The sequence below is a fragment of the Palaemon carinicauda genome, chromosome 33 (genome assembly GCF_036898095.1).
Source record: "Palaemon carinicauda isolate YSFRI2023 chromosome 33, ASM3689809v2, whole genome shotgun sequence".
Taxonomy (NCBI): domain Eukaryota; kingdom Metazoa; phylum Arthropoda; class Malacostraca; order Decapoda; family Palaemonidae; genus Palaemon; species Palaemon carinicauda.
Genome location: NC_090757.1, coordinates 63945310 through 63970620, shown reverse-complemented (window position 1 = coordinate 63970620; position 25311 = coordinate 63945310). Strand labels below are relative to the sequence as shown.

The 25311-nt window shown below is 47.7% G+C and overlaps 1 protein-coding gene across 2 annotated transcripts in view; it reads left to right on the top strand.

Moving 5' to 3' along the window:
• LOC137625973 (protein FAM98A) overlaps positions 1 to 25311 on the top strand; it is a 182805-nt gene that overhangs the window by 58864 nt on the left and 98630 nt on the right. For both annotated transcript variants that reach the window (XM_068357046.1, XM_068357045.1), the window contains exon 4: positions 24000 to 24110. In XM_068357046.1, coding sequence (XP_068213147.1) covers positions 24000 to 24110 — 111 coding nt within the window. The remainder of the gene's footprint in view (positions 1 to 23999; positions 24111 to 25311) is intronic.

Sequence of the window (25311 nt, the reverse complement as noted above, 5' to 3'; positions counted from 1 at the left end):
ATTGACGCGGCCGATCATATTGACACGCGCGCACCACCGTGTTGGCGCGAGCACCTGGGCACACTCAATCAGTTGAAGTGCACGAGCAACTCTTATTTCAGAGTTTTTCGAACTCGCTGCGCGAAGTGTTCACGAGTGCACAAGAGTTTTACTCATGACAGAGTTTTCGAACTCGTCCCGTGAATTGTTCGTGCGCGCCCATCGTCATCAAGAGTTTTACGCCGATGACAGAGGGATGCCTACCTGGTCAGGTAACACGATTCCTGAAAATTCCATCAGGAATCAGCGACAGAGGTCCTGCGGGTTCTCGGCACAACATCCCTTAAGGTCGTGAGAAAGGAATTCACAAATAGATTCTGAACCCCTAGGTTCTCATCCGAATCTGTCGGTTTCAGCGATCCAGCGTTTTTCTGAAAACACTATGGTCGACCTCCCCCCCCTTTAGGATGGGTCTTCCAAAGTTGGGATGGGTCTTCCAAAGGTGTGACTTGATACGTCACTCAACACTCCTAGCTGATTACTATATTAGCTAGTCTGGTTTGGCCAGCACCGATCCTTTCGTTTTCGAACGAACCACCATCATCTTTCCTCTACCTTCCCACTTCGAGTGGTTTGGTTAGCAGACGGAAATGAGCGAGGAATAAAATAATTCTTTACATTACAGTTCATTTCCCCTGGCAGGCCTTGCCTGATTTAGACGGTAGTTTTCTTACTAGCGAGAAAGCGTTCGATGGCAACCCTTTCAGGTAAGCGGTCAATGGCAATTATGTCTGACATTCTTGAAGCAAACTCCCACATACGAGACTTCACCCTTTTCGGGAGACTCGTTCCTGAGAAGTTTTTACAGAACTTCAACGAGTGTTGTTAAAACTTCATGAAGGCCGTAGGCCATCTCGTAGCATGCGCTCTAACCAAGACAAAACAGCGAGGTTATTGTCTTAAACTCGGTTCTACCGTTTGATGGAGGCAGCCTCCCCCGTCATTGTACCATGGGTATAACGATTTGCCTTTTACACGATAGTCTTCCGAGACTTTTTATTCTATCCTTACAGGGTTATTGTTTCGAACAATTAGTCCCAAAGGAACGTTGTTAGCTGACGTTAAAGAACGATAGCAACAGCATGGGTAACTTTTCATTACGTTTACGAACGTTTCAAACCCCGCCCACAGGTAACCAGACATCCGTTTCTGTGTAATGAACACTGGATAGCCCTCCACCTAAAGAGGAGGGGTAAACCAAAGGGGAAATGATCGCCTCTATAACTATATTTTTGTTTGAGAACATGTTCGCTCTCATTCAAGAAAATATTACAGTTAGTCAACGATCAAAATTCTTTCGGCAATAATGTTGCGATTCGTCTCTCATACATTATTTCCACAACTGGATTCGTTGCAAACGTGTCCTGGAGGCAGAGAATACGCATGCGCTAGGGCGAATGGACAAGTACTGTACTTATATGCGTGCAAGCTATTTTTCTGCCAATAAGGGCTATACAGGTATTGCTCGACTTACAACCTATGCGACATACGACTATTCGACTTTACGACCATTTTTTTCAGGATGATGACGTCACAAGTTTATCGGAAATAGGACGAATATTTCCTTGAAAATAATCTATTTTCTTGTATACATATAAACTGATTTATCTTGGTAAATTATTATTTTCTTTTATTGTTAATATTCAGTATTTATTTTCAGTTAAAAATACATTAAGAAAAGTTTTAATATCTGTCGAGTTCAAATTGTCTGGTGACGTCACATCACCGGCGGAAAGCGTCCGGGCAATACAGTGATTTCCTTCCAATAGGCCAACGATTAATATTAGTATTTCCATTATCGAAATATTAAATAACGATACAAAGTATTTTGAGGGTCTGTATCGGTTGTCATGAGTACTACGATGTTTATCTAAAGAGAATATACTAATAGGGCAAATATTTTCTTGAAAATATATTTCCTTTTACGTTATAAAAATAAAATACTTTAATTTGTTAAGTTAGTATTTTCTTTTCCTTTTTTGCGAGAAACAAAGAAAATGAATTTACATATTTTGCAAGTCATTCTTCGTAGAGTTTACTGTACGTCACGTGTCTTGTGAGACGTCATGTATCTGGCGGAAGCGCGCTGACAAACCGAATGATTTCCTTTCATTGTTACCGAGTAATCTTATTACAGCATTCCCATCATTGAAATACCGAGTAACGATATCAAGTGTTTTAGTGGTCTGTATCATTAGTTATAAGATTAGTACAACTTACCGTAAATTTAAGAAAAAAAAGTCTGATGACGTCATATTTCTGGCGGAAGGCGAGAGGCAAATCAAGTGATTTCCTTCCGATGCGTTACTATTCCCATAATCGAAACATCGAATAATGATGTATAGAATTTTTTAATAATTAAAAAAAAAAAAAATATGAAGATACAACTGAATTAAAAACAAAATACAGAGAGAGAGAGAGAGAGAGCGTATTCCTTTTATAAATAATAATAAGGTCTATAAACGAACTGTATGGAAAATGTGATACCCTATAACATATTGGCACTGATGTAATATGCAGTATGAAGAAATTTTGAATGTCAAGAAAATTATATAAATCAGTGTTATTCGCACTATATGTATGTGCTCATAATAGTAATACGGCAGCGTGACCTTGAGATCAGCTGATGCCAACCGAAAGTAAATTAAAAGTATTTGTTGATTATTGGTATGCTCAAGAAATTGAAAAATAAAATATAAACGTTCTTTAATAAACCACAATAAAACACAGTAATGTCTAATGAAATATAAAGGCTTAATATTGAACTACAATACTGTATGAAGCTTTAAAAATGAACTACCCGTATGCGATTGCGAGAGCGAGCACACACACACACACACACACACACACACACACAGAAAGAGCTACAACGATTTCGCATTATACCTAATGATTAGACGAATTGTATGGAAACTGATTTCCTGTAACATATTAGCGTTGATGTAATATTCATCATGAAGATATTTCTAATAAGTTAAAAAATGATAAAAAATTAGGCCATACGTATGTACGCCATATTTTGATACGGTAGGTAGCGGCACTTTCAGATCAGCTGATCATAACCAAAGGTAAACAAAATTTTCAGTACTCAATTGTAAAATGCTTCCAAAATTGATGAATAGAATACAATAATGCATTTATAGAGCATATGATATCCTATGAAACAAGAAAATGGAATAATGATAGACAGTAAGAAAATATTGACAAAATATGATCCAGATGATTGTCGAATCATAACGTATCAAAATAAATCTACGGAAACTTCACTTTTCTAGTTCGACAAATGACCAACTCGACTTACGACTCGCCTCTCGGTCCCTTTCTCGGTCGTAAGTCGAGCAATACCTGTATACATCTTACAATTAGAACTCCGTTCTATTAAGTTGTATATTTATATCCCTTACTGAAATCAGGTTATTCAGTACATTACTTGGCTACTTTTCTGTAGCCAGACATACGGCATTTACGTTCTGCCTCCTTATAGGCATTTTTTCCTTTCCCCCCGATCAGAAGTCTTAGTCTCCTACAAAGGCTTTGGCTGAAAACTTCTCATAAGCATATCTGTTCCCTAGTAGGGAACATTTGATATAAATGCTAGGTTACCGATCGGAGACGGAGAAGTACGAACTTTTTTTGTCCTAAGAAGGAGAAACCTCCGTTACGAACGTTTTCAACGTTCTCCAACTGAGTTCCGGACACGACTTTTATGTCGAACTACGCATGTATGCTGGTCATACCCACAGTTCGGTGTTACTACTCCGTAGTAGACTTATGCTCTTTACCCACCCAACAATAGATTGAAGATACGTCTCAATCCCCACTTGGGTTTGGTTGGATACGTTCGATGATTACCGTACAGTCTCTTGTCCGGAATGCGATCTCTATGGAGATTCGCTATTATAACATATTCTGTACTGATTACTGTAACTGGTTTTCTGGTTGGTATCGGTCTTATTCGGCCGACCACACTGGTTTAGTGGCAGTGGGAGCGAGAACAGGCTGTTCCCCTTCGTTGCAAGAACGTGCAATTAGTTACACGTCTTGACATCCTCTCAAGATGTGTTTATTGCTATGCACTTCCCCCCCCTCAGCGCTGGACAATCCGCGGATGATGGGTGGCAGACGAGAACTTCTGCAAAGAGGTATGTCTTCTTGTTTTCCCTCTAAATCTGATGCTCTCTTTAATGCATCAAAAGGGGGGGGGGGGGGCATACGCCGCACCATTCCAACCTCGTCCGTTTGCCCGATTCAGAAAGGTACCAGCATTCACCTCTCTTAGAGAACCATCTAGCAGTAGAAGCCTCAGATGGACAGAGGACAACTAGTTGCCCCCATCTGCTCGCGTCATTCCTGGTACAGGAATGTGCTTGCACAACCACCCAGATAGTGGGCTCCTAGTGTCTTGGAATCATCTTGTATCCAACAAAGTCTTAACTTTGTGAGGTCCCCAACTGTGGTTATGCTCGCAGCGGCCCTGATCTTCAGGCTCCCACTCGACCGTTCCCCAGTCCTGGAACACCAGGCCCTCAAACAAGATGTATTCCAAGATTGGTGGGGCAGCCTATTTTTCCCCCACTTGGTCTGGTGAAAATGTCCTCAGCCAAGTCAGGATAAGCAAAATCTTATCAATGACTCCAATTGCTTCGCTATGGCATCCCGCAGAATGGTTCCCAGACCTGCAATCCCTGACGGAGTTCTAATAGCTTCGATATGGTAACCTGCAGAATGGTTCCCGGACCTTCTACAGCTCCTGACGGAGTTCCGAGGGATATTCCTGCACGGCACGATCTTCCAAGCAGCCACATGCTAACACTTTCTTAGGCCGTAGCTTTGCTTCGACTTCTCGCATGGGACGATCCTACACCACTCCTCTCAGAGATGCCTTTCGCAACAAGTTACGGAAAAGATGTCTAGGCACCTCAGACACTTTTCAGCGATGGTCTTCCAGGCGAAGTGTTCGGTCCTTGGTGACTGATTTCGTGGAAGGGGATTCTCTCCCATCGATGCCTTTACTTATACAAGTGTAAGATAACTTGTCCCCCGTTAGATCTCAACCTCCTCCTGGGAATGCGGTTCGGGTCCTTCAGTCTGAGGGCCCCTCTCTACGAACCTTATGTCCAGCAGCAGATCGCTTCCTTACACAGAAGACGGCCTTTCTACTCACTTGGGCTTTTGACCAAGAGAATTAGTGTGTTGTATGATCCATCTTCTGATGTTTCCTACTTTAGGAGACGGGGTGCAGCCCATTTCGAATAAAGAGTCTTCGTTCGGTAACCGAAAACTCATCAACTTGGGTTTTACCCAGTGAGGAATCTGTGGGGTCATCTTAAAAGAACAATACCCGCTCGCCCCCGTGTGTCAGCACTATTGACCAGCACGGGGAAGGTCAAGAGGAGGACCTCAAGGATTTCCTTCCCCTCTGGGATCGGCAGGCAATTGAGGCTACTCTCTATCTAGACTCTCCTCCATCCTAAGACCCAGAGCTCGTAACGTCAGTGGCGTTGCTACGTCCCTGGCGTTCAAGAAACTACTCTGTGGTGCAGATACTTTAAGTGGGCATGTGGAAGCATCAATCGACCTTGATGGACAAGTAGCAGAGGGTTGAGGCTACCCGGATTAGTCTTGGGTGAATGAGTAAGAATGCCTGGCTCCTTTCTTTCTTTCACTTTCTCCCCTCTTGGAAAAACAGCTCCGCAAGCCTCACCATAGCTGACCTCACCTCGCTGCAGGTAAGACCCATTCTTTACATATTCTCCTCTATCCTCATACACCTGACAACACTGAGATTACCAAACAATTGTTCTTCATCCAAGGGGTTACTGCACTGCAATTGTTCATTGGGCACTTTCTTCTTGCTAAGGGTAGAAGAGACTCTTTAGCTTTGGTAAGCAGCTCTTCTAGGAGAAGGACACTCTAAAATCAAACCATTGTTCTCTAGTCTTGGGTAGTGCCATAGCCTCTGTACCATGGTCTTTCACTGTCTTGGGTTAGAGTTCTCTTGCTTGAGGGTACACTCGGGCACACTATTCTATCTCGTTTCTCTTCCTTTTGTTTTGTTAAAGTTTATATAGTTTATATAGGAGTTAATTATTTTAATGTTACTCTTCTTGAAATATTTTATTTTTTTCTGTCTCCTTTCCTTACTGGGCTATTTTCCCTGTTGGAGCCCCTGGGCTTATAGCATCCTGCTTTTCTAACTAGGGTTGTAGCTTAGCATTTAATAATAATAATAATAATAATATCCCTTGTGCCTCCTAAGTATAGAAGAATACTTTGTTACGTCCCCAATACGTTTTTGAGGGAGGGTATTGGGTAAGTCTTTATAAGAAGACTAGGTTTTGTACTCGAGTTCCTATGTTAAAGACAAGCCACACTGTTAGTTCCACTCACACACACGCTTCTGCAGGTCGCTATCAGTGCATTACCTCATATCGGCACTTGATTTTAGCGAGGGTAGGGTCCCTTCTACTATCGATCACAGATCGAAATAAGGAGGACCCCAAGTCATGAACAAAGCCAGTAGGTGAGAAGCTTCCTCCCTCCTAAGAGTAAGGCACCCTATAAATGGCGGAGGGTTTGTATCTACGTCGGAACAAATAACAAATTTGTAAGTAATTTGTATTTTTCCTAGTATACAAACCTGGAGCTGTTTATAAAAATTGGCCCGCCACCCTGTCCCCCCGAGAAGTCCTGCCATAAAGCAAAGTGGTTACTCAGCCGAGAGGTGTGAGTGAGCAGGGTAGCCAGTCTATCCCAACCCCCACCCGCTAACTGGCGGATGGGGTAGTAATCCCTCACTAAAATTATCATGGCTCGTCTTTCAGCTAAGCCGAAAGTATACCCTATAAATAGCTCCAGGTTTGTATACTAGGAAAAATACAAATTACTTACAAATTTGTTATATTTTAAAAATATTAACATCATTAAAACAGGTATTTCGTATATAAACTATAAAAAGACTTATGTCAGCCTGTTCAACATGATAACATTTGCTGCAAGTTTGAACTTTTGAAGTTCTACTGATTCAACTACCTGATTAGGAAGATCATTCCACAACTTGGTCACAGCTGGAATAAAGCTTCTAGATTTAAGTTTAGTTTGTTCCGACGTAGATACAAACCCTCCGCTATTTATAGGGTATACTTTCGGCGCAGCCCTATAAATAGCTCCAGGTTTGTATACTAGGAAAAATACAAATTACTTTCAAATTTGTTATATTGAGCCTGATGAAGAAGAAGGCCTGGCTATTAGAATTAACTGCTTGCCTAGTATTACTAACAGGATGAAACTGTCGAGGAAGATCTGACTGTAAAGGATGGTCAGAATTATAAAGAATCTCATGCAACTTGCATAATGAACTAATTGAATAACGGTGCCAGAGATTTAACATCTAGATCAGGAATAAGAAATTTAATTGTCCGTAAGTTCCTGTCCAACAAATTAAGATAAGAATCAGCAGCTGAAGACCAGACAGGAGAACAATACTTGAAACAAGGTTGAATGAAAGAATTAAAACGCTTCAGGAGATTGATCACAAAAAATCTTAAAAGACTTTATCAATAAGCCAGTTTTTTGTGTAATTGATAAAGATACAGACCTAATGTGTTTCTCAAAAGTAAATTTGCTGTTGAGAATCTCACCTAAGATTTTAAAAGATTCATACAAAGTTGAAAGAAACATTATCAATGCCGAGATCCGGATGTTGAGGAGCCAATGTCCTTAACCTACGTACAATCATGCTTTGAGGTTTGTTATAATTCAAGCTCATACCCCATAATTTGCACCATGCACTAATTTTAGCTAGATCTCTATTCAGGAATTCATCAACCCCAGATCTACATTTAGGAGATGGAATTGATGCAAAGAGAGTAGTATCATCTGCATATGCAACAACATTGTTTTCTAGGCCAAACCACATGTCAGTTCTATATAGTGTGAAAAGTAACGGTCCAAGAACACTACAAGAACACTACCCAGTAGAACACTAGATATCACAATCTTATACTCACTATGGTGCCCATCAACAACAACTCTTTGCAATCTATTTACTTGAAAATTCAATAATGATGCTAAGAAATGACCCACCTACTCCCAATTGTTTGAGTTTTAAAACAAGTCCCTCATGATTAACGTGGTCAAAGGTACTACTAAAATCAAAGCCAATCATACAAACTTCCTGACCCCAATCAAGGGGTTTCTGTACAGCATTGGAGATTGTAAGAAGGGCATCACATGTTCCAAGGCCTTCACGGAAACCAAATTGCAAACTAGGGAACAGTTGATTACCTTCAGCAAACCTGTAAAACCTTCAGCAAACCTGTAAAGATGTTTTGCCAAAAGGTGTTCAAAAAGTTTAGATATGCAAGTTATGGAAATTGGGCAGTAATCAGTTGGACTTGAGTTGCCACAAACACATTTACATCATGGAGTGACATTACTAGTTCAACAAGTGCTAAAAGCACCTCTTCTTGCTAACTTGTGCAAAATAACAGATAAATTAGGAGCATAGAAATCTGCAGCTTTTATAAAAAACAAAGGAAAGATACCATTTGGGTCTACACCTCTATAAGCATCAAGATCCATCAAGAGAGCTTCAATTTCCTGAGATCGAAAAGCTAACCTAGTTAGTTTAGCCTCGGGTAAACAGGAATGAGGAAGTTTTGAGTTTCTCAATACTCTGCTTACTGTCAAACACATCAGCCAGAAGGGTTGCCTTTTCCTTTGTACTATGAGGGACAGAGCCATCTGGTTTAAGTAAAGGAGGAACTGTTGCATCTACACCAAAGAGTGCAGATTTAATGGTAGTCCACCACTTATGCTCCTGTTGTACCAGAAAGGGTTTCTTTTATGGTTAAATTTGATTCCTTTTCAGTTGAAGCAAAAGCTCTTAAGCTGAGTATAGTTATTCCTGGTCAAATCTGATCTTTTACTCTTCCAAAGATGATAGGCCACCTGCTTCTCCAAATAAGCATGTCTACAATCACAACTGACCAATTTGAGCCCAAAAGTTCATGCAAAATTCCATTCCAGTATGCGTGAGATTCCATGTAAATCTTACACGAGTATGATGCATCAGGAACAGGCTGCTCATTCTTCACATTTTTAATGAAATCAAGGCATGATCAGATGTCCCTACTGGAGAACCAACTTTACTCGTAATAATGCCAGGGGAGTCGGTCTATATGAGATCCAAGCAGTTATCAGACCTGTTAGTAGTTTCATTTATGATTTACTCACAGCCTGATTCAGAGGCAAAGTCTAAAGTTCTCAAGCCAAGGCAAATGGTAGGAGAAACGGAATTGAACCACTCCCTATGGCAATAACTGAAATCACCATCAAGACAAAAGAGGCCTTTCCATCATCATCTTGTATCTTAGCCATAATGGTAAGAAGATTATTGAAGATAGAATCATCCATGTCTGGATTCCAGTTGATCGAACACAAATTTGCCTGCCACAAACTTTCATTAGCTGAACCTCATGACATCCACATTCATAGCAGGACTTAAGAGAAGCAGAGTATTCAGTCCTGATATACACCGCCATTCCCCTGGCTCTAGGCATGGCATTGCATTTCAAAGTTATTGGCTTCTTAAAACCAGTTATAAGGAGCTCAGATGAGTGCCTCATATTATTAACAAAATTTTCTGAGCACAAAAGAATATCATATGTCTGGATGCAACTGTAAGCTCTTGAATATTTGCATGAAGACCATGAATATTGTAATTCTGTACAGTAGACGATATTGACGAAATATATGACTGACTGATCCTGGATTTTGCTCAATGTCTCCAGACATCAAAAGAATTAATGGTAATAAAAAAGATACTTGTTCCAACACGGAGTACTTACCTCGAACTACTTTCTTAGGAGTATCTGGGATCTCCTCCCAACCGACCAGATTTTTGTGTAGTTTACCCTACTCCCATTTTCTATGCGGGGTAACCTCTGGCGGAGTGATACGCGCCACGAGACAACCTGGGGTCAGAGAGCATGCTTGCTCAGGTCTTGATCTCCATTAAGTTTTCTGGTCGCGTTGCGATAACATCTCGGTGCGCTCTCCTTAGCCAGTGCGACCCTTTGTGTCTCACGCGGTCCCCACGTGGTCCCATTGTGCTCTTTCCATACCCTTTCCTTCCCTTTCCCTCTGTGTTCCTGTGTCTCGAGGTGCCTTACTAGTGCTTGTCCCGGGCCTATGGCCGGTAAATCGTGTGGCGCTTGAGTGTGTTCGGAGGACGGAGTCCTGGTGCCAGTCTCTTCCGACGATCCTATGTGGGAGAAGGCTGCTACAGCCTCTTCCCCCGCTTCATGGGCCTGTATTTCAGGTACGTCTACAGCCGGGGGAGACGCCGAGAAGGAGGACTCGCCGCCGTCGGATCCCCTCGCGTGGGCGCCGTCAGGGACGCCCTTCAGGTTGCCCATGAGGCTGGAGGAAGAGTTCGAGGCCTGGTTCCCCAGCAAGAAGTTGCCTCGCTCTCCCCCAACGCCTTCAGCAACGCTCCCTCCCGTCTTCCTGGAGCCTTCGTCGCCTACGGATCGACACGTGGAACCACCAGCGACGCGGGACGACTCGGAACCTTCGGTGCGGTCCTACAGGTCTTCGGGCTCCTCGTTCGAGTCATACTCTTACTCCTCGGAGGATGGAGCTCCGAGGGACCAAAGGAGATGAGGAGACAGGTCCCGCAGGAGGAGGTCCCGTTCCCGTTCCCGCTTCAGATCTCGCCACGTCAGGAGGTACGCTAGATCCCCCAGGAGGAAGTACAGAAGAAGCCGCTCCCCTAGGGAGGAATGGGTGCGTGTCACCATCCCGCGCAGCCACCTCCTGGGAGCTTCAGCAGTTCCAGGTACCTCTGGCTGGCTCGCAAGGGCTCGTTCTCCCACCGTAAAGTACGTCCCCTGCAGCAGGTCTGAGCGTCGGAGGGAGTCATCACTTCAAGCCCCAGGAGACAGGCATAAGTCCTTGAAGGTTCCGGCTCCATCCGCTCAGCGGAGAGAGTCGCCCCTTCGGGCTGGCAGCTGTGTCCCAGCCTCCAAGTCTTTGACAAGCCAGCAGGAACGCGAGAGACATCAAGCAGCCATGAGGAAGCCCGCAGCAGCCTGGTCCCCCGTGGGGAGAGACAAGCCCAGGATGGAGGCCTCCGTCCCAACGGCGATGCCCGTCCTCCATCCAGAACCGCCGAGGGTATGCCGCGACAAAAAGATGCCTCCTCCACAAGCGGCACCCTCCATCGGGGGTGCCTCTTGTCAGACAGAGGAACATCCGACGGAGGGCCTAGGAGACGGCGCGGAAGGCTCAGCGGCCGAGGTCTCAGCATCAGGAAGGTTATAGCTCTCATTAGACGGCACCACAGGCTGGACAAGCCGAAGCCCCCCACAGACGATGACTGGCTCTCGGACCTCAGCAGATTGGTCAATACCCCCGTGCAGAAGAGGCCCTCACTGGCTCTTCCCCTGGTTAGAGACGTTAGGCTGGGCATGGCGCATATCGACAAGATAGTGGCCAGCCATGCAGACGCCCCCAAGAGTCAGAGCGCCTCCAAGCTCCTCCAGGGTCTCAAGACCCAGAAGCGGTTCTACCTCCCTGAAGGGCGCCGTGCGGGTCCCTGTACAGTAGAACATGGAGTCGCCATCCTAGGTCAGGGGGCCGCCGAAGAGAGAGCGTCCGCCGCCCCTGTTTACTTCTCCCCGTCGGAGACCTCCATGATGGAGGATTTGGCCATGGACCTGGTCTACGTCTCGTCGTGGCTAGATTGGTGGGCCTGCACCCTGGTGGGCTTTCAGGCCTCGCACGACTTCTCGGTTCAGGAGAACCAGACATTGCTGAAGGAGGTGATTAGCTCAGGGGGTAAGGCCCTCAAGTTCCTGTCCTACCATTCCCTCTCACAGGCAGCCAACTGAGTTCTTTGAAAAAGGGACACAGTTCTCAGCAAATTGGTCAGGAGGCTTCCGGACAGGGAAGCGAGGTCCCTTAGGAACTTACCCCTGTGGGGTGAGTCAGTGTTCCCTCTGCAGGCGGTGGAGGAGACGGTAGAGAGGGTCAGGAAACTGAAGGATGCAGGAGAGCCCAGACCCCCTCCAACAAGACCTGCCCATAGAAGACCATCTTCCGACGTCTCTCTCCCTCCCTGCGCTTCACCTAGCCAACCCAGAAGGGACGCCCCGACTACGGCCTGGCCCCAGTCTTCGCAGCCCCCCCGTATAGGAGCTCCAACTTCGCAGTCAGCCTTCAGGCCTTCCTATTCGGGCGCCAGGAGAGGGCGTTCAGGCCGCACCTCTCGAAGGAGATAGGAAGAGAGGCCCCCTACTCCTGCCGACGCCTCAGGTGGGGGGATGCCTCAAACGATCTTGGCAAGCATGGCGGGACCACGGAGCGGATCCGTGGACCGTAGCTGTACTAAAGGAAGGGTACAGGCTGCCCTTCCTAGCGGACCCCCCACCTCTGATCCCAGATCAACAGGCGCAGTGGTTGGCACCCAAGTACCCCTTGAGGGTAGCAGCATTGCAGGAAGAAGTCTCGGCAATGCTGGCGAAAGGGGCAGTAGAGCCAGTCAAGAACCCAGGTCCAGGGTTCTACAGCAGGCTCTTCCTGGTGGAGAAAGCGACAGGGGGCTGGAGACTGGTCATAGACCTCTCAGCCCTCAAAAAATTTGTGTGCAAGACTGACTTCAAGATGGACATCCCGAAGTCGGTCCTAGCGGCCTTGAGGGAGGAGGACTTCATGATGTCCATAGACCTCAAGGATGACTACTTCAAGGTCCCTGTCCATTCCTCCAGCAGGAAGTACCTAAGGGTGAAATGGGGTACTCAAACGGTGCAGTTCAAGACCCTCTGCTTCGGACTGTCGACAGTTCCTCAGGTCTTCACGAGGATCTTTGCAACAGTTTCAGCCTGGGCACACGAACAGGGCATACGGCTGATTCGGTACCTAGACAACTGGTTGTTGCTTTCAGCCTCAGAGGAAGTACTAAGGGAGCAAGGTGTGAAGCTCCTGCAGTTCTGCAACGTCTTGGGTATCATCATCAACCTGCAAAAGTCCCAACCAGGATGACCTACCTTGGAATGGTCTTAGACTCCTGGTTGGCGAGAGCCTTCCCTACCGCGGAGAGACTGGACAATGTGGAACAGATACTCCGGCCCTTCCTGTCGGGCCAGCCCAGGAGAGCCAAGGACTGGCAAAGACTGATAGGCCACCTCGTGTCGGAGAAGTTAGTCCCCCAGGGGAGGCTCAAACTCAGGGGAGTGCAGTGGAACCTGAAGGAGCTCTGGAACCAGGGGGACTCCCCGCACAAGATAGTCCCGGTGTCCCCGAAGACGAGGGAAGTCCTGGAGTGGTGGCACGTCAGATTGAACACCCTCAAGGGAATGCCCTTCCAAAACGACCCTCCGGAGATACTCCTGTTCACGGACGCGTCCAAGGAGGGTTGGGGTGCCCATCTCCTCGACAAGACAGCAAAAGGAAAATGGGAAGGCGAGGAGAGGAGCCTGCACATAAACGTGCTAGAGATGATGGCAGTGCAAAGGGCGTGCCTAGAGTTCGTCCATCTGCTCCGGGGAAACACTGTGGCGCCGATGTGCGACAACGCCACGGTGGTGGCCTACGTGTAAAAGCAAGGAGGACTGAAGTCGAAGGAACTGTGCAGTCTCACGATGGAGTTCCTAGAATGGGCCGAAGTAGAGCAAATCAAAATCTCGGCCAGGTTCATTCCGGGGAAGAGAAACGTCCTGGCCGACGGCCTCAGCAGGATGGGTCAAGTGGTAGGGTCCGAGTGGTCCCTGCACCCAGAAGTGGCCAAGTCCCTCATTCTGAAGTGGGGCTCGCCGGTGATGGACCTCTTCGCCACAAGACTGAACGCACAGCTCCCCGTGTTTTGTTCTTCTGTACCAGATCCAGCAATAGCGTTAGCGTTCGAGGACGCCTTCCAACACCCTTGGGACAACCTCGACGTTTACGCCTTCTCTCCCTTCGGGATGCTCAGACAGGTCCTCAACAGGGTGAGACGGGCGAACAACCTGTGGATGACTTTGGTAGCGCCCTGTTGTCCGGAGAGAGAGTGGTTCGCGGATCTAAAGGAACTGGCGCGCCTTCCACCTTGGCCTCTTCTTGACAGACCAGACCTTCTCCGGCAGCCTCACTTCCACAGGTTCCACGAAAACCCTCGGTCCCTGGAGGTTATCGAGCCTCTCCTGAGGAAGGAAGGATATTCATCGAGGAGGGTATTGAGGATGTCAGGGTACCTGAAACGTTCGTCAGTCGCGGTATACCAGGGGAAGTGGGCTACCTTCACAGAGTGGTGCTCCTCGAAGAACATTAGGCCGTTAGAGGCCTCCATTCACGAGATAGCAGACTTCCTGGTCTATCTCAGGGACAAAGTGGGCACGTCCATCCCAGCCATCAAAGGAGTCCGGGCAGCCCTGGGACAAGTATTCCTCCTGAAGGGCATCGACTTAGGGGTCTCCAGACATATCTCGATGTTCATCAAGAGCTTCGAGCAGTCGTGCCCCCCCCCAGGCTGCTAGAGTGCCCCAGTGGGATGTGGGTAGAGTACTGAAGATGCTTTCAGACCTCCCTTCGAGCCCCTTAAGGACATCTCAGACAAGGAGCTCACCCTCAAGACGGTGTTTCTGTTAGCTCTGGCATCAGCAAAACGAGTAGGTGAGATTCATGGGCTGTCTTACGAGGTCTCACACTCGAAGGGATGGCGAGAAGCTACCTTCAGATTCTTACCCTCCTTCGTAGCCAAGACTCGGAATCCAGCTGTTTGGGACCCCAAGTTTGAAGGATTCTCAGAGCCAGCTATCCCTCGTTTGGACAACCCGTACGGCAGGTGATCATGAGAGCCTACAGTAGTGCAGGGGTTCCTCTTCCGGGAAAGCCTAGACCCCACGACATTAGAGGACTAAGTACTTCGTTGGCCTTTGAGAAGAACATGGCAGTGGGCCAAATCCTGAGGGCAGGTACATGGTCTAGTCAGTCAACCTTCACAGCTCACTACTTAATGGATTGTTCGAGGAGGTCCCTGGACGGATTCTCTCTCGGTCCCGTCATTTCCGCGCTCCAAAAGATTTAAAGGTGTATTCCGCGGGAAAACCACGGGCAGTAAGTCTAAGAGAGACAGGTTCCTTCCTTACCCCTCTTTTCCCCTATTTTCTTCCCTGAAAGGACCCTAAAATCCTCTAACTGCCATGGGATACACTGTCAGTAGAAGAATACGTCTCCAAGGATTTTTGCAGAGGTGAGTTACTTAGACCCTAAGATAGTTTTTTGAGTAGTTTCCCTATTTTCTCGTGTTTTCCTTTGGGGTCGGCAGAACCTAGCCTCCTATCTAGGTTCCTTTTCTCTCCTCATCACGGTCTCTAGGTCCTGAAGGACACTCCCACCTCCTAAGGTACAAGTCTCCTAAGAAAGTAGTTCGAGGTAAGTACTACGTGTTGGAACAAATCACAAATTTTAAATAATTTGTATTTTTCCTAACAGTACTTACCTCGAACTACTTTCGGGATATGGCCCGCCCATCCTGCCCCGTAGTTCGGGTTATGGCCCGCCCATCCTGCCCCGAGTGCCTTACAGGACTACATAGAAACCTATCCGTCTAAACTTAATGGAGATTGAGACCTGAGCAAGCATGCTCTCTGACCCCGGGTCGCCTCGTGGTGCGTATCACTCTGCCAGAGATTACCCCGCATAGAAAACGGGAGTAGGGTAAACTACACAAAATTCTGGTCGGTTGGGAGGAGATCCCAGATACTCCTAAGAAAGTAGGTCAAGGTAAGTACTGTTAGGAAAAATACAAATTACTTAAAATTTGTGATATCATACCTATAAACAAAATTAACAGAAATATAAGTAAAGTGATTGATCAAATCCTTAGATTATAGAAAAAAAAGTCGGAAAAACTGGTCAACATGGAGGAGTCGATACCCCATGCAAGGCTTAAATACCCTCCAGGATAGCCACTTCAACTGAAGGGAGGACAGTAAGGATGGTTCTTAAAGGAAAAAGAATCACAAGGAAAAGACAACCTCTTGATAAACCACCAGGCATCCATGGCCTGTCTATTAAGTCTGCCCAACACACCATTTTGAAAGACAAGATAAAGAAAAAAAGAAAGAAATAAGAGAATAGTGTTCCTGAGTGTACCCTCAAGCAAGAGAACTCTAACCCCAGACATTGGAAGACCATGGTACAGAGGCTCTGGCACTACCCAAGACTAAAGAACAATGGTTTGATTTTGAAGTGTCCTCCTAGAAGAGCTGGTTACCATAGCTAAAGAGTCTCTTCTACCCTTACCAAGAGGAAAGTAGCCACCGAGCAATTACAGTACAGTAATTAGCCCCATGAGCGAAGAAGAAGGTGTAGGAGGAAAGAGGAGAATGTGTAAGGAATAGGCTTGACCATTATGTGTATGTATAGGCAAAAAAAAAAAAAAAATGAGCCGTAACCAGAGAGAGGGATCCATTGTATTACTGTCTGGCCCGTCAAAGGATCCAATAACTCTCTATTAGTAGTATCTCAGTGGGTGGCTGGGGTCCTAGCCAGCCTACTACCATAAATTAATGTCATTATTCCGGCAACCCAACAGGAATACTTTGAGAATTATATATCCTTGATTTATATTTGGTAAAATGTCAGTTTCTATCACCTCCACATGGAGAAGATAAAAATACCATTTGTTCCGTAACTGAAATACAAACCACGCTATTTAATATTTGTAATTACTTTCAGTGTAGCTGAAAGGACGAGCCATTAGAATTTTAACGAGGGTTTACTACCCCACCGCTAGTTAGCGGGGGGTAGGGAGGGTAGCTTGCTACCCTTCCCCCTCACACACCTGTGTAGTAAGCTCACTTTGCTACCCTTCCCCCTCACACACCTGTGTAGTAAGCTCACTTTGCTATCGGCTCGGGTGCTTGACGGACGTGTCCGCTGTCACCCTCGCCTACACGACAGCCATTATTAATCTTATGTTTTTTGCTTTTTCTTTTTCTAGAGTGTTGTGAAGTTGGCCTCTACAATGCGGAAGTGTCCTGGGTTGCCTGACCGCTCTTGTGGGACCTTCATGTCGTCAATAGACACCGACCCGCACACCTTATGCCCTTATTGTAGAGGTCAACGGTGTGATAGTGGTAATGTATGTATTGAATGTAAGGAGTGGTCTACCTCCCAGTGGGAGAGGTTTTCCCGGCGCCGGAAAAAGAAGTCCAAACGGGACATTTCTCCTTCAAAGGTTTCTTTGAAGAAGGAAATTCCTAAGGACTCTTCTTCCGTGGCCCATCCTCCTCCGAAGCTCCCATTCGATCGGCTTCTCTTGAGAGGCCGTCAAGTGGTAGCGTAGGTCGTATTGTTGTTGACTGATCTCGGGGTTTGGGAGAGGGAGTTGCCTCCCCCGGGGGAGGATTTAATTGTTTTTCCTAATGTGAATGTGAGTAATAATGATCTTTTACAGCTTTGGGCTTCCTTGGGGCTTCAGGGCTCGCCCTCCAAGGAAGCCCTGTTGACATGATCAAGTTGGGAGCAGCTGTCAAACAGTCACCGACAGTAGCAGAGGTTGACCCTCTGTCTATCGTCGAGGCTGTTGTGGCAGAGGCTTCCAATGAGAGTGTTCCAACCTCTGATCCTGTTGTAGCTGAAGGCTTAGCTCCCCCCTCCGAACAGCTTTTGAGGGAGGAACTAAGTCCAACGGTCTCTCCTGCAGGTGATTCTCCCCCCGGGGGAGTTCACTGACAGAGACTCCTCTTCAGAGGACTGCCGATGGTCTGCCTGTTGCGCCCAGAGGACGTATAAGACATAAGGCTCGCCTTCCTCTTCGTCGCCGAGGTCTACCTTCTCCTCACAAGGGTATTAGGAGGCGCCTCTTCGGGTCTTCATCCTCGCAGTCCGCCGCGGAGGAACCTCGTCCTTCAGCGACCGTTCCTGCTACTTCTTTGGACCTGGACCTCTCCGCAGATCGTTCGCGATCTCCTTCTCCTGCCAGACCTGCCGTCGCCCTTCCTGGCTGCAGATGCGCTGTGGGCGCCCACCCATCCCGTTATCTAACGGGCACCGGTTCCTTCGGGGCAAAAGGGGCTTTCACACATTGTAAGTCCCTTAAGCGCCAGGTATCCCCTGTGCGCCAATGTTCTCCTGCGCGCCAGCGCTCGCCAATTGCAAACACGTCTCGCCAGCGCTCACCTGCACGCCCACGATCTCCTGCTCGCCCAGCAGTTCCAGAGACAACGCGCCCACGATCTCCTGCTCGCCAGCGCACCACTACGCGCCCTCAGCCTGATGCGCGCCATGCATGCCCACGGTGTCCTGCTCGTCAGCGCTCTCCAGTTCGTCAGCGATCTCCTGTGCGCCAGCGTTCTACTGCCCACCAGCGCTTGCCTGCGCGCCATCGTTCGCCTGCTCGCCCACGATCTTCGGATTTGGTCTCCAGAGGGAAGACTTCTTCCTCCCCTGCTCGCCAGCGCTCTCCACCGCATTACCGGATCTCGCCTGCTCGCCATCCCTCACCTACGTGCCATCGCCCGCAGTCTCCATCGCACACCCACGTGCCCACTGCTAGAACTACGGTTCCAGATGAGTGCCTTCCTGCGCGCTAGGGATATTTCCCCTGCGCGCGCGTGCCCAACGGCTTCGCCCTTACGGGCTTTTCTCGATCCTGTGGCTACACACTGTCTGAGGTCTCCGGAACGCGCGCCAACGTGCTCCTTCACCTGCGCGCCCTGTCGCCTACGTGCCCACGAGCTCCTTCTGCTGCGCGCCATCGCTCGCCCACGCGCCCTCTCCTACGCGTCAACGCTCGCCCACGCGCCCTCTCCTACGCGTCAACGCTCGCCCGCGCGCGCGAGCGATCGCCCGCTCCCGATCCAGGCAATAACCTATCGTGCGAACGCCAGCGCGATGCCCAGCGTGATTCACAGCGCGTTCCCACACAAGAGGCTGCAGGACAACTCGCAGTCAGGTCATCCTCATCGTAAGCGCAGGACAGCGCGCTCAATGGAGGGAGGGAAATCTCCGGACAGATCCAGGAACGTTTCTTCCACAGCTTCTTTTCAGGCAGACCCTGTTGTAGTTTCCACTCCTAGGGATCTTACGATCCCCTTCCCTCCAGAGGGTGTCTGACAGCGCTGCTGTCAGTCGGCAGCCCTGGTTTGGTCCCTTGATCAGAGCGGTTGCGCAGGCTTTCAAGCCCGCTTTCTCTGAACTAGGCCTCAAATCAGCAGCAATCTCGGCCCCCCTGAAGAGGAAGAGAGGAGTGGACGACGTGGTAAATTTTCCTAGGGCGAAACTGGCTCCGCGGAAGTCTTTGAGGAAGGCTCCTTCCCCCCCCCAGACTTTCTCTCCCTCCCCTGTGGATTAGGATTTCCCGTCCTCAGGGGATTCACGTGAGGTGAGGCGTTCTCCCATCGCACCAATGGGAGAAACCCCACCTCGCGCTGAGAAGTCTTCCCGGGTGGAGGTGGAGTAGAGCCCCCCACCATCTTTGTTGGAATCCTGCATCCCTCCAAGGAGGGAGTCAAAGGACTCCAAGACAATTCCGAAATCTTCTTCGAGGATCAGACCAGAGCCAGCTAAGCCCGTAGAGAACGTCCACGAGTCCCCCCAAGAAGAGCCTTTGGGGACTGGAGACCATGCTGCTAGTCCATCAGAAGGAGAGCCGCAAGTGTTGGAACATGCCTTCTGGCAAGTTCTGACTCTGATGAGGAACCTTAACGGATTCGCGGATCCAGAGATTCCTCCTCGAGAGGGCAAGGACACGGTTCTGGACAGAGTCTTTGGTACCCAGAAGCCCCCTAAAGCCAGAGCGGCTATGCCTTGGTCCCAGAGGGTTAAGAGTGCCAGAGATAAGGTCGAGAGCCAGCTCTCTGAGCTTGCCTCCTCCAGCCGTTCCAGTGCCGGAAACAAACTCCTCCCACCTCCTCGTGTTCACCAGAGGAGGTACTTCGAGATCATGGAGGAGTCCTGTTTAGCTCTTCCCCTCCACCACTCGGTGGAAGAGCTCTCCAGGGGAGTCCCTCTTGAGAGAAACTCCAACCGGCCAGTGTCGTTCTCGGCCTCGGAGATCCTCAGCCAGAAGGTAGCGAAGTGTGCCATACAGGCAACTTCGTGGCTGGATATCTGGCTAGGGTCTCTTGGCCTCCTGATACAATCCGAGGACTTGTCTAAGGCGAGTACCAGGAAGGCCTTGGAGACCTTCCTTCTTTCAGGCACTCGTACCATCGAGTTTCTAGCCCACCAAGTCTCGAACTTGTGGGCTAATTCTATCCTGAAAAGACGAGATGCAGTGTCTGAAAGATTTAACTCGAAGGTCCCCAGCACCGAGGTGAGTAGGCTCAGACATTCCTCCCTTTTGTGGAGTAGTCTGTTTGAGCCGAAAGATGTAGACTAAGCGGCTGAGAAGTGGAGGAAGTCCAACCAGGACTCCCTCCTCCATAGGGCTTTAACATCAAAGTCCTATAAACCTCCAGCACCTCAACAACCTCGCCCTACAAAGACGACGAAACCGGCAGTAGCAGCAAAGGCAACGGTGTCGAAGCAGCCCTTTCCTGTCAAAGACAAAAAAGGCAAAAAGTCCTCCAGGGGAGGGAAAAATCCTAGGGGGAGTGGCCGAGGCCGCAAACGCTAGGATTGGCAATTCCCCTGCATGCCACCAGTAGGGGGATGCCTTCAAAGTTGCGCAGACAGGTGGCAGCAACTTGGGGCCGATTCCTGGACGATCTCCGTGATCGGTCAAGGATATCGCGTCCCGTTCCTAACATCTCTACCTCCCCTGACAGCGAATCCAGTGTCGTTGAGCTCCTATGCCATGGGATCGGCAAGGGGGCAAGCCCTTCGGGCAGAAGTCGAGACTATGTTGAAGAAGGGCGCTCTCCAAGAGGTCGTCGACGGGTCCCCAGTCTTCTTCAGTCGACTCTTTCTTGTAAAGAAGGCGTCTGGAGGCTGGAGACCAGTCATCGACCTCTCAGCTCTGAACAGGTTTGTCAAGCAGACTCCGTTCAGCATGGAGACGGTAGACACGGTCAGACTCGCAGTGAGACCGCGAGACTTCATGTGTACACTGGATCTGAAGGACGCGTACTTCCAGATCCCAATCCATCCGTCTTCAAGGAAGTACTTAAGATTCAGTCTAGACAACAAGATCTACCAGTTCAAGGTGCTGTGTTTCGGTCTCTCCACAGCACCTCAGGTTTTCACCCTGATATCTTCGTGGGCACACAGGATCGGCATCCGTCTCCTCCGTTATCTGGACGACTGGCTGGTCCTAGCAGATTCTGAGTCAACCCTTCTTCGACACCGAGACAAACTTCTGGGACTTTGCCAAGATCTAGGGATCATGGTAAATCTTGTGAAGTCTTCTTTGCCTCCATCTCAACAACTGGTATACCTAGGCATGATCTTGGACACCAATCTCCACAAAGCCTTCCCATCAGACGACAGGATAGCAAGGCTGAGGAAGGTCGCAAGTCCTTTCCTCAGACGAGACGAACTCCCAGCCCAGTCGTGGTTACGTCTCCTCGGCCATCTCTCATCCTTGGCCCGTCTAGTTCCCAACGGTCGTCTCAGAAGGAGATCTCTGCAATGGCGACTCAAGTCTCGGTGGAGTCAAGGAGGCAAAAGGAATGTGCTCTCCGACAGTCTGAGCAGAGCGTCTCAGATAGTGAGTACCGAGTGGTCTTTGGATCGTCAAGTAGCCAACAAGTCCTGACTTTGTGGGGTTCCCCGACTGTGGATCTGTTCGCGACAGCGTTGAACTTCAAACTGCCGCTGTACTGCTCCCCAGTCCCGGATCCCAAGGCTCTCTGGCAAGATGCTTTCCAACAACGGTGGGACAACATCGACGTATACGCCTTTCCCCCGTTCTGTCTGATGAGGAAGGTACTCAACAAGACCAGAATATTGGTCAATCTCTCGATGACCCTCATAGCTTCACTGTGGCATCACGCGGAATGGTGTCCCGACCTTCTGCAACTCCTTACGGAGCCTCCGAGAGAACTCCCTCCTCGACACGAGCTACTCAAACAACCACACGCCAACATTTTTCACAAAGCCGTAGCTTCGTTTCGGCTTCACGCCTGGACACTATCCAGCGTCTCCTCGCAGAGAGAGGATTTTCGCAACAAGTTGCGGAAAGGATGCCTGGAAAGTCATCCGCAGGGGTCTACCAGGCAAAGTGGAGAGTTTTCTGAGGTTGGTGTCGTGGACGGGGTATCTCTCCACTCGCTGCCACTATTCTAGCAATAGCGGAGTTCTTCGTGTACTTGCGAGAAGAAATGCGCCTTTCAGTCTCGGCAGTGAAAGGCTATCGCTCAGCTTTAAGTCTAGCCTTCAGGCTCAAAGGAGTGGACATTTCTTCGCTGGAACTTTCCCTACTCATACGTAGTTATGAACTTACCTGCCCTCAGTTGGAAGTGAGACCTCCTCCATGGAACGTGGTTCGAGTTCTCAGGTCTCTTAAGAGACCTCCCTACGAACCATTACGCCAGGCTTCAGATCGCCACCTGACTTGGAAGACGGTGTTCCTACTAGCTTTGGCGTCAGCCAAGCGAGTTAGTGAACTTGATGGTCTCTCGTATGACATCGCCCATTCAAGGGGATGGGGGGAGGTAACGTTCAGCTTCGTCCAAGAGTTTATTGCTAAGACTCAGAATCCGGGAGTGCCTGACCCTCGGTTCGACTCCTTCCGGATTTTGAGTCTTCGTTCCGTAACAGATGACCCAGACCATCTCCTACTGTGCCCAGTAAGGAGTCTGAGGCTATATCTGAAAAGAACAGCTGCAGTTCGTCCCCAAGTGCAGGCATTGTTTGTTAGCACTGGGAGGTCGAAGAGGAGGGTTACCAAGAATACCATCTCAGCATGGATTCGAAAGACAATCCATCTGTCCCTGAATCTTGACCTTCCTCCATCACGTCGCCCTAGAGCTCATGATGTCAGGGGTGTAGCTACGTCCCTGGCCTTCAAAAAGAACTTCTCAGTGACGCAGGTTCTACAAGCAGGGGTATGGAAGCGTCAAACGACCTTCACAGCCCACTACCTGCAAGACGTGGCCCACAGGAGGCTTGATACGTTCTCTATCGGCCATGTGGTGGCTGCACAACAGCTGGTTTAAACCTCAGGCTCCTTAATGGACAAGTAGCAGAGGGTTGAGGGCATTGTTACCCGGTTTTAGTCTGCATGAAAGAAAAGGTATGTCGGGCCCTTATTCTTTTCTTCATCCTCCCCTCTCTTGGGGAAAGCAGCATCCTGGGTTCTCTGCACAGCTGACCTTAAACCACTGCAGGTAAACCATGTTCCCTTGTGTTCCTAGTATTAAGTTAATACTGTCGTGTCCCCATACCCTGACGAGGTGGTATTAGGAGAGTCCTAGCCTAAAGTTTCTATCTAAAGAACTTCAGGTCAACTTCCTAGGACGAGTCGCACATATTCCTTCACACAAAGCTTATGTAGGCCGCAGCCCTTGCATAGCAAGGTGCGAGCGAGGTGCAGGGACTCCTTATTGTTGAGTGCTGACACACTCAGATAATGAGTCCCCGGGCAAAAGCCAAAAGCCAGTATGGCTGGGACTTATTCCACCCTTCCTAAGGGTTGAGTCACCCATATTGAATAGCGTGGTTTGTATTTCAGTTACGGAACAAATGACAAATTCGGAGATAATTTGTATTTTTCCCTAACTATACAAACTTTAGCTATTTAATCAAACTTGCCCGCCAGCCCTGTCCCCCGTGAAGTCCTACCTCTAAGCAAAGTGAACTTTCCACACAGGTGTGTGAGGGGGGAAGGTAGCAAGCTACCCTCCCTACCCCCCGCTAACTAGTGGTGGGGTAGTAAACCCTCGTTAAAATTCTAATGGCTCGTCCTTTCAGCTACACCGAAAGTAATTACCCATTTTAAGTAGCTAAGGTTTGTATAGTTAGGAAAAATGCAAATTATCTCCGAATTTGTCATATTTCAAGTTTATTTTCTTGTTTAATTTTCACAGCGTGAAAGTGAGCATGCAAGGGAATTGAAGAACATGTTGATAGTCCTTGGATTTCCAAAACCACCAGCAAACATTACTCCACAGCAGCTATTTGCCAAAGTTGACCAAAAGGTATGTAGATTTGTGTTGCTGGCATTATTCAGTTAGGGAATTGATTGTAATTCTTGTAGTTTTTATTGTTATAATTTATTATTTATTTTCCTAATGAGATTGGGTGAGTTTGAGGACTGTGATAGTGCTGTTTTTCAAGTGTTAATTACTGAAAGTTTTATTGATTTGGGATTAATTCATATTTATTAAATTCCTTCAATTTTTTATTAATTTTTAGACACTTGTGGGTATTTAACATTAAATTTTGTCTCATGTGTTGGGAGAGGCTTACTAGCTGGTGGTTTTTACCATTGAGGTTTTATCTACAGGAGATGAGTCATAGCTAATTTGTGTAATTATTTAATCTTTGGTATTAGATTGACTAGCCTTTTCCTTCACTGTCCTACCTCCATTAGTGTGCTGTTGCCAGCTTTATGAACATTGGGTAAGGTTCATAGAAATATAATTTTAGTACAGTTATAAAGTAATTTTTAAATATGTAACTTCCCTGGTAGTTACATTTATATAGCTTAAATCCTGCGTTTCGTCGCGCGTACGGCAGAAATTCAATTTTCGCGGCAATCACCGCCATGACAGTAGGTGGTCATACATGAGCGCCATCTCTTATAGGTTACTAGAACCATTCCCAACATTCCTCAGAAATTCCCTGCCGTTGATCGAGTCAACACCTAGGAAATTCGTTTCGCTGATATATTACTTTATTCTACAATTTGTGAAGTACTTTTTGTCTGATTATTGTTAATGGCTTTCGCTCCCTTTCAACTATCAAAGATATTGGATTTTCCTTTTCACACGAAATAAGATAGTTTTTTGTTGGTCCAACTTGGACAGTTTAATTTAACTTGATTTTCAAGATGGCTTCTCTGTTGTTAAACTTTGTGTGTAGGGCTAGACTGGCTTTCAAGCTGCTCTTGATTCCCACACAGTATGTAGCAAAGGGCATGTGTGTATTTGTTTTCTTTTTTATGCTCGTAAGATTGAAATGGATAGGATTAATGAATTTTTTCCCCCTACTTTATTAAATAACGTACAACTCTTAAAGATATAATGGAAGGAAAAACATTAAAACATTATGACATCACAATTATGTGACATAAACTCTTAGCAGGGCGAGATCTGAATGCCTCGAAGGAAATCAGTCCGCCATCGCGATGACGTCACAATCCTGTGACGTAATCTACTTAGTATGACTTGCATTATG